This window comes from Hylobates moloch, unplaced genomic scaffold, assembly GCF_009828535.3.
Source record: "Hylobates moloch isolate HMO894 unplaced genomic scaffold, HMol_V3 SCAFFOLD_13, whole genome shotgun sequence".
NCBI lineage: Eukaryota > Metazoa > Chordata > Mammalia > Primates > Hylobatidae > Hylobates > Hylobates moloch.
In genome coordinates this window covers 104,205,855-104,218,555 of record NW_026652288.1, presented here as the reverse complement: position 1 = coordinate 104,218,555, position 12,701 = coordinate 104,205,855, and the positions used below count along the sequence as shown (strand labels likewise).

At 42.5% G+C, this 12,701-nt stretch overlaps 1 protein-coding gene across 4 annotated transcripts in view; it reads left to right on the top strand.

Moving 5' to 3' along the window:
• Positions 1–525: 525 nt before the first annotated feature.
• ACAP2 (ArfGAP with coiled-coil, ankyrin repeat and PH domains 2) overlaps positions 526–12,701 on the top strand; it is a 178,488-nt gene continuing 166,312 nt past the window's right edge. For all 4 annotated transcript variants that reach the window (XM_032171944.2, XM_032171943.2, XM_032171939.2 and 1 more), the window contains exon 1: positions 526–822. In XM_032171944.2, coding sequence (XP_032027835.1) covers positions 770–822 — 53 coding nt within the window. In that variant the 5' untranslated portion in view covers positions 526–769. The remainder of the gene's footprint in view (positions 823–12,701) is intronic.

Here is a 12,701-nt window from a genome sequence, read left to right as displayed (position 1 = left end):
TATGGAACCAATACATGAAAGATGGATTTTATCACTAAAGTTATCCTCGCTCCTCTCCTGGCCTCAGTTTCTCTAAACTGAAAGGAATAGGTGGCTTAGCCTATCTCTTCCTTTTATAATTTCTGCCTCTCACCTCTTCAGATTTCTGCCAATCTGCTTTGAAAAGCAGATTTCCTAACTCAGACCTGCAGGAGGCTGCTCCTCCGGGCTGGCAGCTCAGCAGGGCGGGGCTCGGGGAGCAGGAGAAGAGGCGGGGGCTCGGAGGGAAGCGCGGCCGCAGCCACGTGACTTCCTTCCCAAGGAGCCTCAGCTGCCGGCCTCCCAGCAACCGCTGCGTCCCGCCTAGCGACGCCCGCGCATCCCGGTTGGCCCTCGGGGGCGGTGGTGGCAAGGAGGTGCCCACGGTCGCGCTGCTCATTGGCTCGGGATGCCGTCGCTCAGATCCGTTGCCCGGGTGCCCGCAGGCGGTGCTGCCGGATGCCCCGCCCCCTGGCCACCGGGTTCGTGGCTGGCTGGCCGTGGCTGTCACTCCCCGGCCGTTTCCCTGCGGCCAGCGCTCTACTTGGGGCGGGAGGAAGAGGGGCCGGACTGGGGCCTGACTAGTCGTCGCCGTCTTCGCGGCTGCTATGACCAGCGGGCGAGGCGCCCTTCGCAGCTCCGCGCAACGCTAGTCGCGGCCGTGCGCCAGCCGTAGCCGTCTGCGTCCCCAGCGCGGCAGCTCCCGCGGCCCCCTCGGCTCTGCCAGCGCCGCCTGCGAGGCGGAGGCAGGATGAAGATGACGGTGGATTTCGAGGAGTGTCTGAAGGACTCGCCCCGCTTCAGGTAACCGGCACGGCCGCCCGGCGTCACCGCGGAGCTGCCTTCCCGGCGCTGGGGGCGTGAAAGCCGGGCCCGCGCACCCGGAGGAGGCCCCGCCGTCCGCGCCTTCCGACGGGGCGAGCGGCCGATGCGGCCGCTTCCCACCCTGCGAGGGCACTGCAGTCCCCACCGAGCCCTCCCGAGGGGCGACGAAGTGGCGGGGACCGGGACGTCGCCTCATTTCTTTCCTTGCCCTCTGCCGGGGCGGAGCGCCCCGAAGGCCGGCGCACCCTCTCCCGCTGGGGGAAATGGGGTGCAGTCGCGCTCCCGAAGTCTCGTCCCCTTCGCGGGCGCTCGCTCTCGTCCCCTTCCTCCTCTGGCTGCTCTTCCTTCCCCCTTCCTTCCGCCCCTTCTTGGTTTCCACCCCCTCCCCACCCCCTCTTTGAGGGAGCTTTCGGGGCATCTTCTTGCAGTTCACTTAGTTCCTCTTTGCGCTTTTCTGCCCCCCTTCCCCGGGGAGGAGGGAGTAGGGGGCGAACTGGGACGCCGACTTCTGCTTCGCGGTGCCCCCGGCCAGAGCGACTCTCCGGAGGGCGCCCGCGGTGGATGCGTGCGGGAATCGCGGGGGGAAGCGCTGTGATCAGGCGCATTCCACGGACCCTAGTTGGTGACTACCTGCATTTCTTTCCACTTAAGCTCGTTGAAGGGGGCACAGCTGTCGAGAGGTACCGGGCTGAGGGCGGAGGACTAGCAGAAAAGTGCATTTCTGTTTTGAGAACGGAAGTAGGAGGGCCGTGAAGATTGCCTGTGTGTTCCTCTTCCAGCAGCCTCTGCCCAGGAGGGCCCGGATCACAGTCGGATGCTCCCAGTGGATCTGTCACAGAGCTGACATGGGGGCACTCGGATTCACATGGGCTGCCCTTCTTTCAATGTGAGAGGCGGTCGTCCTGAGGCCGTCCAGGACACAGGTTCTTTCTGTTTTGAGTGTGGTAGGAAAGTCTTGAGTTGTTTTGGACAATGGAGTTTTTCTAGGTTGCGTTTTGCAGTGTATTTATTTACAGGGCTGGTCATAGTCCTTACAAATATAAGGCCTTAACTTTTCCGTTAGATAGTGACATTTCTTGAAGCTTCCTCTGAGCACTGGCGTGTGTGTGCCCGCTGATGTCTGGGCCAAGCCTGGATTGTAAATTGCATCCTCTGCCTGGGAACTAACTGTTCTCATCCTTCACACTGTTAATTGGATTTCTCATTCTCCTTTCAGTGAAAAAGAAAAGAATTGTAAAACTAAGGAACTGCTACTTAGAGAAAATTTAAGAATGCTTTTTGTCTTTGCCCTTTGAGGATTTTTGGGTATTAATTTTATTGGAGCCTAGGGCTATTATTTAAAAAACCCACTTCCTTTGATAGCTGTTGTTGCGATTCGTTTTTGAAACTTTTATGTTCTGCATTATTGAAGGACTCAAGAGACACAAATAGATTGCCTGGGACAGGCGTGCAGGTTGGTTTCCAGGACAGCGTGGCAAGTGGAGTAATTTTTAAAGTGCACCTGAGAAAGTTCAGCTTTTTGTGAAATTTTGTTACTATGACTCAGCTATTTATTTTTAAGTGAAATAATCACAGCATTTTTCTCTTAGAGGATGTAGCTTTGAGCTCCCTTTGTTTCACATTAATTTTTTTTAAGTTGAGAGAAGTGATTTGGAAATGCGTCTAGCTACTGGGGTTGGTCACCAACCATGTGATGTCTTTGTTTTTGAAATAAAGGAATCATTGAATATAAAATGAGAGTGCAAGATACTGATTAAGTTGTAGGGAATATTATAGTGAACTTCTGTTAAACTTGATTGTAACATAAATTCTATGTTAATTAAAATATTAGAGGTTTTCAAGAGTTGTTTCCCATATTCCAATTATTGTTAGCTGCAAATTGGGAAGAGATGCTAAAATTTCAATAACTTCAACATCTTATATACATGTTGGGGACAAATTAGATTTGCAATAGAGGGAAGACTGCCGAGAAATAGGAGTTTCATTATTCATATTCTTAGTTTTTTATGGTTTTTCCATAATCCTATTACTATGAGGATTTGTATAGCCTTTGAAAAGAATATTTCAGAAGTCTTCACATGTTGTATGTATAAGAAGAGCTTTACTTTTGAGAGTATTGTGTATGTTGAGTGATAGTGAAACTTGTATCAAAATAAAAAACTTGTGAGGCCTGGGCTTGTTTTTTGATAGTAAGGCAGCTGCACTTGTGTCCTCATCTATTGGGCTGTCTTTAAACTAATACCTATCTTTATTCATAAATGAATCTTGTAGCATTTAAGTCTAGTGTGTGCACATAACTGTCTTGATGCTGTAGAATTAATGCAAAAGGCACATCTTGCTGATGAAAATTTCACCACTGTTCAAGCTTTAAACATTCATTTTCCTGTTAAATCAATGAGGAGAATACAAGGGGACTGGTTGAAATAGGGAGAAGGGTGTTGCAGTTGCAACATTGTCTTTTGTAATTTGAATAGTCAATGGTTACTTTTACATCCCAGTGAACTTTTTTTTTTGTTTTGGATTGGAGGGCACATTTCGTTGTATAATTTTGGGTTCCCTTTTTGGTTTTTTAAATACCAGTTTAAAATCAGCGTAAAGGTCAAAATCTTGTTCATCTAAAATCTAAAAACCTTGTTCATCTAAAAATCTACAGGAATGTAAAGTGCCTAAGTATACTCTTTTTTGAGTGGAAATTTTGCATTTTGGCCAAAATATGTTGAAGTTTGAATTTATTTGGGCCCTTAATTGTATGTAGTTGCATGGAGTAGGTCTTTAAAATTTTTACAAAACCTCCGTAAAAATACTGCTTTTCTTTTATTTAAACATACTCTTGGGCTGAACACTGTGGCTCACGTCTGTAATCCCAGCACTTTGGGAGGTGGAGGCCGGCCGATCACTTAAGGTCAGGAGTTTGACACCAGTCTGGCCAACATGGTAAAAACCCCATCTCTACTAAAAATACAAAAATTAGCCGGGTGTGGTAGTGTGCACCTGTAATCCCAGCTACTTGGGAGACTGAGGCATGAGAACCGCTTGAACCCGGGAGGTAGAGGCTGTAGTGAGCTGAGGTTGTGCCACTGCACTCCAGCCTGGGCGACAGAGCGAGACTGTCTCAAAAAACAAAAAACCCAAAATGTATTCTGTTTTACTTAGGAAGTGAATATCTATTTGAAATGAAAAGGAGAATAAATAAATTGAATAAATAAACATCTTTCTGAATTATGAAAGATTTTTTTGTCCTGAGCAGTGTTCAAATATAAAAACATTGTGGCCAGGTGCAGTGGTTCATGCCTGTAATCCCAGCAGTTTGGGAGGCTGAGACAAGAGGATCGCTTGAGGCCAGGAGTTTGAGACCAGCCTGGGCAACAAAGTGAGACACCGTCTCTACAAAAATAAAAAAATTAGTTGGGCATGGTGGCGTGCACCTGTGATTCCAGCTACATGGGAAGCTGAGGCAGGAGGATAGTTGAGGCAGGAGGTCAAGGCTGCAGTGAGTTATGTTCACACCTCTGCACTCCAGTCTGGGCGACAGAGCTAGACTTTCTCTCTCTCTTTAAAAAAAAAAAAAAAAAATTGGCCTTAACCTTAGTATGCTTTAGTTTTTATCTGATAATTTATTTTTGTCCTTTAACAATGTCTATCATATACCATCCTGAAGGTTTTTCATTTCTAGATTCTATTTCAGATATGATTTTTTTTTTTTTTTTTTTTGCTTTTTTGTTTTGAGACAGAGTTCTGCTCTTGTTGCCCAAGCTGGAGTGCAATGGCGCGATCTCGGCTCACTGCACCCTCCGGCTCCTGGGTTCAAGCGATTCTCCTGCCTCAGCCTCCCGAGTAACTGGGATTATAGGCGCGCGCCTCCATGCCTGGCTAATTTTTTGTATTTTTAGTAGAAATGGAGTTTCACCATGTTAGCCAGGCTGGTCTCAAACTCCTGACCTCAGGTGATCCGCCCGCCTCAGCCTCCCAAAGTGCTGGGATTACAGGCATAAGCCACCATGCCCGGCTAGATATGATTCTTGTTCAGTAACTCAGAATAACTTTTTTTTAAAAAGGGTGTTTGTGGGTGAATTTTGTTTGAGAGACAGAGTCTTACTTGTTATTCAGGCTGATCTCCAACTCCTGGACTCAGGTGATTCCCCTGCCTCAGCCTCCTGAGTAGCTGGGATTACAGGTATGAGTCACCATGCCCAGCCACGTGAAAGGTTTTAATGGGCGAAAGACATTGGAATAAAATGTGACTACTAAATCACCTCAGTTATTTGTTGCTATTAAGTCTGGATTGGTGCCAATCTTGTCTTCTTCCTTTGCCTTCCATCTTTATAATAAACTTTTAGCAACTGCCTGTTAATACAGTGGGTAAGGGCTAAGGGGAATTTTTTTTTTTTTTAATCTCAGAAGCAGTAGAATGGAATTATAAAGTAATTTTATTATGAACCAAAATACAGGAATCTTGACTGGGTGTGGTGGCTCACACCTGTAATCCTAGCACTTTGGGAGGCTGAGGTGGGCGGATCACTTGAGGTCAGGAGTTCGAAACTAGCCTGGCCAGCATGGTGAAATACCATCTCTACTAAAAATACAGAAAAATTAGGTGGGTGTGGTGGTGGGCACCTGTAATCCCAGCTACTTGGGAGGCTGAGGCAGGAGAATTGCTTGAACCTGGGAGGCAGAGGTTGCAGTGAGCTGATCGTGCCACTGCACTCCAGCCTGGGGGACAGAATGAGACTCCATCTCAAACAAACAAACAAACAAAAATCTTGTAGGTGGGGCGCAATGGCTTACATTTGTAATCCCAGCACTTTGGGAGGCCGAGGTAGAAGGATTGCTTGAGACCAGCCTGGGCAACATAGAGACCTTGTCTCTAATTTTAATTAGAAAAAAAAAAAAAAAGCTAGTAAAGTAGGACTTATCCTCATTTTAAAAATGTGGGTTTTTTTTTCTTTCTTTTTTTTTTTTTTTGGAGACAGAGTCTCACACTGTCGCCCAGGCTGGAGTGCAGTGGTGCAATCTCCACTCACTGCAACCTCCACCTCCCTGGTTCAGGTGATTCTCCTGCCTCAGCCTCCCGAGTAGCTGGGAGTACTTTAAAATTTCAGTACTGCCACCACACCCAGCTAATTTTTTGTATTTTTAGTGGAGATGGGGTTTCACCATGTTGGCCAGGCTGGTCTTGAACTCCTGACCTTGTGATCCACCCGCCTTGGCCTCCCAAACTGCTGGGATTACAGGCGTGAGCCACCTCGAGCAGACTCAAAAATGTTTTAAAAAATCTGCAACTGAACATTTTGATAGATTAATTGACTTTTTTAACATAGTTACTTCTTTTGCTAGTAATTGACTTTCTTGATGGTGAACTTTCACATGGTGGACCTGGAAGGGAATTCACTTATTTACTCTGTATGTTAAGCCAAAGGCTTTAATTTCATTTGTTAGGCTGGGTACGGTAGCTTATGCTATAATCTCAACAGTTTGGAAGGCTGAGGAGGGAGGATCACTTGAGGCCAGGAGTTTGAAATCAACCTAAGCAACAGAGTGAGACTCTGTCTTTACAAAAAAAAAAAAATTAGCCAAATGTGGTGGCTCAGGCCTGTAGTCCCAGCTACTCAGGAGGCTGAGGCAGGAGGATTGTGATGCCCTGGAGTTTGAGGTTACAGTGAGCTATGATCATGCCACTGTACTCCACCCTGAAAAACAGCAAGACCTTGTCTCTTTAAAAAAAAATTATTTAAAAATTGTGTCAGTTAAATTTGCGTTGTCTATGGTATCTTTTATCATATAGAAATTTAAAAGCTGGTTTTTGTTTATTGCCTAGAAAAGTTTCCCTACCCCATTATATTTTTCTGTCATTTTATAGTGATTTTAAGTTTCATGTAATGCAGCTAGGTCTTAGTTTTGATTGTAGAAGATAATCTAATTTTATTTTCTTCCTGATGAAAACCACTTGTTGTAACACCTTTAAAAAAATTCATTCTTCATTGATTTAAAATGAATCGCACACCCCTTTTGTGATGTGTGGGAGAACAAACTTCCTCTTGTTATATGTTTTACATATTTAGTCTTTACGGTACTTTTTTCTTCAATTTCAGAAGAGGGTATGACTTTCTATGTATTTTGGCCTCATTTATTTAAAACGTTTTATTATTTGGCCTTATTAAAATTTCAGGGATGATTCAACTATATGGTATTTAGGAAGAGACATACTTTAGATTTAAGGACATAAATAGGTTGAAAGTAAAAGACAAACCATGCAAATAGTACCCAAAAGAGAGGTGGAGTGGCTGTGCTAATATCAAATAAAATAGCCTTTAAGACAAAAATTACTACAGACAGGTATAATAAGAGGGCTGGACATGGTGGCTCACTCCTGTAATCCCAGCACTTTGGGAGGCTGAGGTGGGCAGGTCGCTTGATCTCAGGAGTTCGAAACCAGCCTGGGTAACATGCTGACACCCTGTCTCTACCCACAATACAAAAAAACGCTGCCTGGGCATGGTGGCACATGTCTGTGGTCCCAGCTACTCAGGAGGCTGAGGCGGGAGGATCACTTGAGCCTGGGAGAGGTGGAGATTGCAGTGAGCTGAGATTGTGCCACTGCACTCCAGCCTGGGTGACAGTGAGACTTTTTGTCTCCAAAAAAAAAATATATATATATATATATAATGTATATATATATAATATATATATATATATATAAATATGCATATATATAATATATGTATATATAATATATATGTATATATGTAAATATATATGTATATGTGTGTGTATAAAAATAAAGGGGTCAATCCATAAGAAAGACATAATGACTATAAATATATATTCACTTAGCTGAGCTCCAAAATACACGAAACAAAAACCGACAGCATTGCAGGCAGAAATAGACAATTCAGCAATCATAGCTTGAGATATAAATACTTCCAATAATGGGTGGAACAACTAGGCAGATGATTAATAAGGAAATAGAAGATGTGAACAGCACTATAAACCAAGAAGGCTTACTAGTTATCTATAGAACACTTCATACAGCAGCAGCAGAATTCACATTCTTCTTGAGTTATCTATAGAACACCTCATACAGCAGCAGCAGAATTCACATTCTTCTCGAGTTTACATGAAGTATCCTCCAGCATAGACTATGATGTTAGGCCATTAAACAAGCCTCAATAAATTTTAAAGTACTGAAATCATACAAAATATTTTCTGACCACAAGGGGATAAAATTTGAAATCAATAACAAGGAGATCTGAAAAATTCACAAATATGTAGAAATTAGCAGTACACGTCTAAGTAAACAATGGATCAAAGAAGTCACAAGCAAAATGAAGAAATACTTTCAGATGAATGAAAACAAAAATAGAACATGCCAAACTTATGGGATGCTGCTAACGCACTGCTTGGAGAGAAATTTATACCTGCAAACACTAATATTAAAAAAAAAAGAGGTCGAGCGCGGTGGCTCATGCCTGTAATCGCAGCACTTTGGGAGGCCGAGGTGGGTGGATCACGAGGTCAGGAGATCGAGACCAGCCTGACCAACATGGTGAAACCCCGTCTCTACTAAAAATACAAAAATTAGCTGGGCATAGTGGCACACACCTGTATAATCCCAGCTACTCGGGAGGCTGAGGCAGGAGAATCACTTGAACCCGGGAGGCAGAGGTTGCAGTGAGTCAAGAGTACGCCACTGCACTTCAGCCTGGGCAACAGAGTGAGACTCCATCTAAAAAAAAAAGAGATCTTAAAATAGTAACCTAATCTTCACCCCAACAAACTAGAAAAAGAAGAGTAAGCAAATCTCAAAGCAACGAAAGGGAAGAAAGTAAAAAAGGTAGAGCAGAAATAAGAGAAAATAGAGAAGAGAACAATCGAGAAAAATAATTGAAACCAAAAGTTGGTTCTTTGAAAAGCCAAACAAAATGGACAAATCTTTAGTTAGAGTGACCAAGAAAAAGGGCAATGACTCAGATTACTACATTCAAGAGTGAAAAAGAGGGCACATCACTACCAATTTACAGAAATAAAAAGGATTATGAGGAAATACTACAGATAATTGTATGACATTAACTTAGAAGAAATGAATATATTTCAAGAAAGACACAAACTACTGAAACCGACTCAAGAAGAAATAGAAAATCTGAACAGACCTGTAAAAAATAGAGATTGAATTGATATTCAAAAAGTTTCCCAAAAAGAAAAGCACAGGCCAAGATGACTTCACTGGTGAATTCTACCAAGTGTTTAAAGATGAATTACTGACATTCATTCACACTCCTTTAAGAAATAGAAGAGAAGACATCACTTTCCAAAGCATCCACATTCCTAATCATTAGTCCATTGTTACCCTGCTACCAAAGCCAGGTGATGTATCACAAAAAAACCCTACAGACCAGCTGCGCACAGTGGCTTATGCCTATACTCCCCACTTTGGGAGGCCGAGGCAGGAGGATTGCCTGAGCCCAGGGATTCAGTCTGGGCAACATAGGGAGACCCTGTCTCTACCAAACCAAACAAAACAAAATTAGCTAAGTGTGATAGCATGTGCCTGTGGTTCCAGCTACTTGAGAGGCTGAGATGGGAGGATTGCTTGAGCCTAGGACGTTGAGGCTACAGTGAGCTGTATTTGCGCCACCACACTCCAGCCTCGGTGACAGAGCAAGATCCTGTCTCAAAAAAGAAAAAAACAAAACCAGGCCAAGCGTGGCGGCTCATGCCTGTAATCCCAGCACTTTGGGAGGCCACAGTGGGAGGGTTGCTTGCGTCCAGGAGTTCGAGATCAGTCTGGGCAACATAGTGAGACCTTGTCTCTATAAAAAAATTAAAAATTAGATGTGTGTGGTGGTACATGCCTATAGTCCCAGCTCCTCAAGAGGCTGAGAGGCTGAGGCAGGAGGACCACTTGAGCCTGGGTAGTTGAGGCTTTGGTGAGCTGTGATCGTGCCACTGCACTCAGCCTGTGTGACACAGTGAGACCTAGTCTCAAAAATGAAACAAACCCACCGAAAACAAAGCAGACAAACCCTACAGACCAGTATTCCTTATGAATGCAGATACAAAAATCTTTGACGAAAGTACTAGCAAACTGAATATAGCACCATATAAAAAGGATTGTACACCATGACCAAGTCATATTTATCCCAGGAATGCAAAGTTGATTTAATATACAAAAATCAATCAATGCAGTATAGTATAATAATAGGGCAAAGTATTAAAACAACACAATCATCTCAATAGATGCAGAAAAAGCATTTGACAAAATCTAACACTCTCATGATAAAACTATTCAAAAAACTAAAAATAGAAAATTTCCTAGCTTGATCCTAATTTGATAACGGCCATCTTTAAAACACCCTCAGCTAACATATTTAGTGGTGAAGGACTAAAAAGCTTTCCTCTAACATAAGGAGCAAGAAGCCTGTCACCACTTCTGTTCAACACTGTAGCAGAGGATAGAGCCAGAGCACTTAGGCTGGAAAGAGAAATTAAAGGCATCCATATAGGAAAAGAAATAGTAAAACTATATTTTTAGATAATATGTCTTGTACAATCAGCCTTTGTATCCATGGGTTCCACTTCTGTGAGTCAATCAATCATGGATTGAAAATATTTTGGGAAAAAAGCAATAAAAAATAACTGTAACAAAGTACAAATAAATAGTATAACGACTATTTATACATAACATTTACGTTGCATTAGGTATTAGAAATAATCTAGAGGTGATTTAAATTATATAAGATGATGTATGAAGGTTATTTGCAAACAGTGCCATTTTATATACAGACTTGAGCATCCGTGGATTTTAGTATTAGTGGGTAGTGCAGGGGATGGGCAGAGGGAGTCCTGGAACCAATGTCCTATGGATACCAAGGGCTGAAGTTATATAGAAAATGCTAAGGAATCCACAAAAATCTGTTATAACTAGTAAGTTCAGCTAGGATGTAGTATATAAGATCAATGTACAAAAACTCTATTTCTGTATACTAACAAAGAAAACCAATCTGTCTACAGCGGCATCAAAAAGAGGAAAGTACTTAGAAGACAGTACACTGAAAACACCATTGAAAGACATTAAAGACCTGAATAAATGGAAATGCATCCCATGTTCATGGATCAGAAGGCTGAATATTGTTAAGATGGCAGTACTCCCCAAATTGATCTACAAACTAAACGCAATCTCTATTAAAATTCCAACCGGTTTCTTTGAAGAAATTGTCAAGCTGATCCTAAAATTCATGTGGAAATATAAGTAACCCAGAACAGCCAAAACAATCTTGAAAAAGAACGAAGTTGGAGGATTCAGTTTCCAATTTCAAACGTTACTACAAAGTGATTGTAATGAAGACGGTGTAGTACTGGCATAAGGATAGACATGTAGATCAGTGAAATAGAATTGAGAGTCCAGAAACAAAGCCTTACATTTATGGTGAGCCAGTTTTAACAGAGGTACCCAGACAATTCAATGCGTGAAAGAATAGTCTTTTGAACAAATGGTGCAAAGACAACTGAATATCCACATGTAAAAGTATGAAGCTGGAGCCCTATCTTATGCCATAGGCAACAATTAACTCAAAATGGATCACAGGCCTGCATGGAAGACCTAAAACTATAAAGCTCTTAGGAGAAAACATAGAATTAAATCTTTGTGACCTTGAATTAGGTAGTAGTTTCTTAGATATGAATTAGGCAATGGTTTCTTAGGTATGAACTCTAAGGGAACCCAAGAAAAGATTGATAAAATGAATTACAGGGAACCCAAGAAAAGATTGATACATTGAATTTCATTAAAATTAAAAACTTTCCTGCTTTAAAGGACACAGTAAGAACATGAAAAGTCATTCACAAAATGGGACAAAATATTTGCAAATTATACCTGTTAAGGGATTTGTATCTAGAGAATATAAAGCTCTGCAACTCAAAGGGCAAATAATCCAATTAAAGAATGGGCAAAGGATTTGAGTAAGTATTTCTGCAAAGAACATACCCAAATGGTCAATAAGCACATGAAAATATGCTCAACATCATTAACCAGCAATGCATATAAATACAAATAAAACCATAATGAGATACCACTTCATACGCACTAGGATGGCTATACTGGAAAAGACAGATAATAACCAGCGTTGGGAAGAATGTGGAGCTGTTAGAACCCTCATGCACTGCCAGTGGGAATGTAAAATGGTGAGCCACTTTGGAAGACTTTGGGAGTTCCTCAGATAAGAAGTTAAACATAGAGGCCGGGCGCGGTGCCTCATGCCTGTAATCCCAGCACTTTGGGAGGCTGAGGCAGGTGTATCATGAGGTCAGGAGATCAAGACCATCCTGGCAAATATAGTGAAACCCCATCTCTACTAAAAATACAAAAAAAAAAAAAAAATTAGCTGGGCGTGGTGGCATGTACCTGTAGTCCCAGCTACTCGGGAGGCTGAGGCAGGAGAATGGCGTGAACCCGGGAGGTGCAGCTTGCAGTGAGCCGAGATCACGCCACTGCACTCCAGCCTGGGTGACAGAGCGAGACTCTGTCTTGGGGGAAAGAAAAAAAAGTTAAACATAGAGTTACCATATGAGTTCTAGCCAGCCATTCCACTTCTAGGTGTATACCCAAGAGAAGTGAAGATATATACCCACAAAACTTTGTACAAGAATGTTCATAGGAGCATTATTCACAGCCAAAAAGTGAAACAACCTGTGTCCATACATGGATAAATAAGATATGGAATATCTATACAAATGGAATGAAGGTATTCAGCTGTCAAATGGAATGAAATACTGTTATATGCCATAATATGGATGAACCTTGGAAACATTTTACTAAATGAAATAAGCCAAACACAAAAGCCACATATTATATAATTTTATAT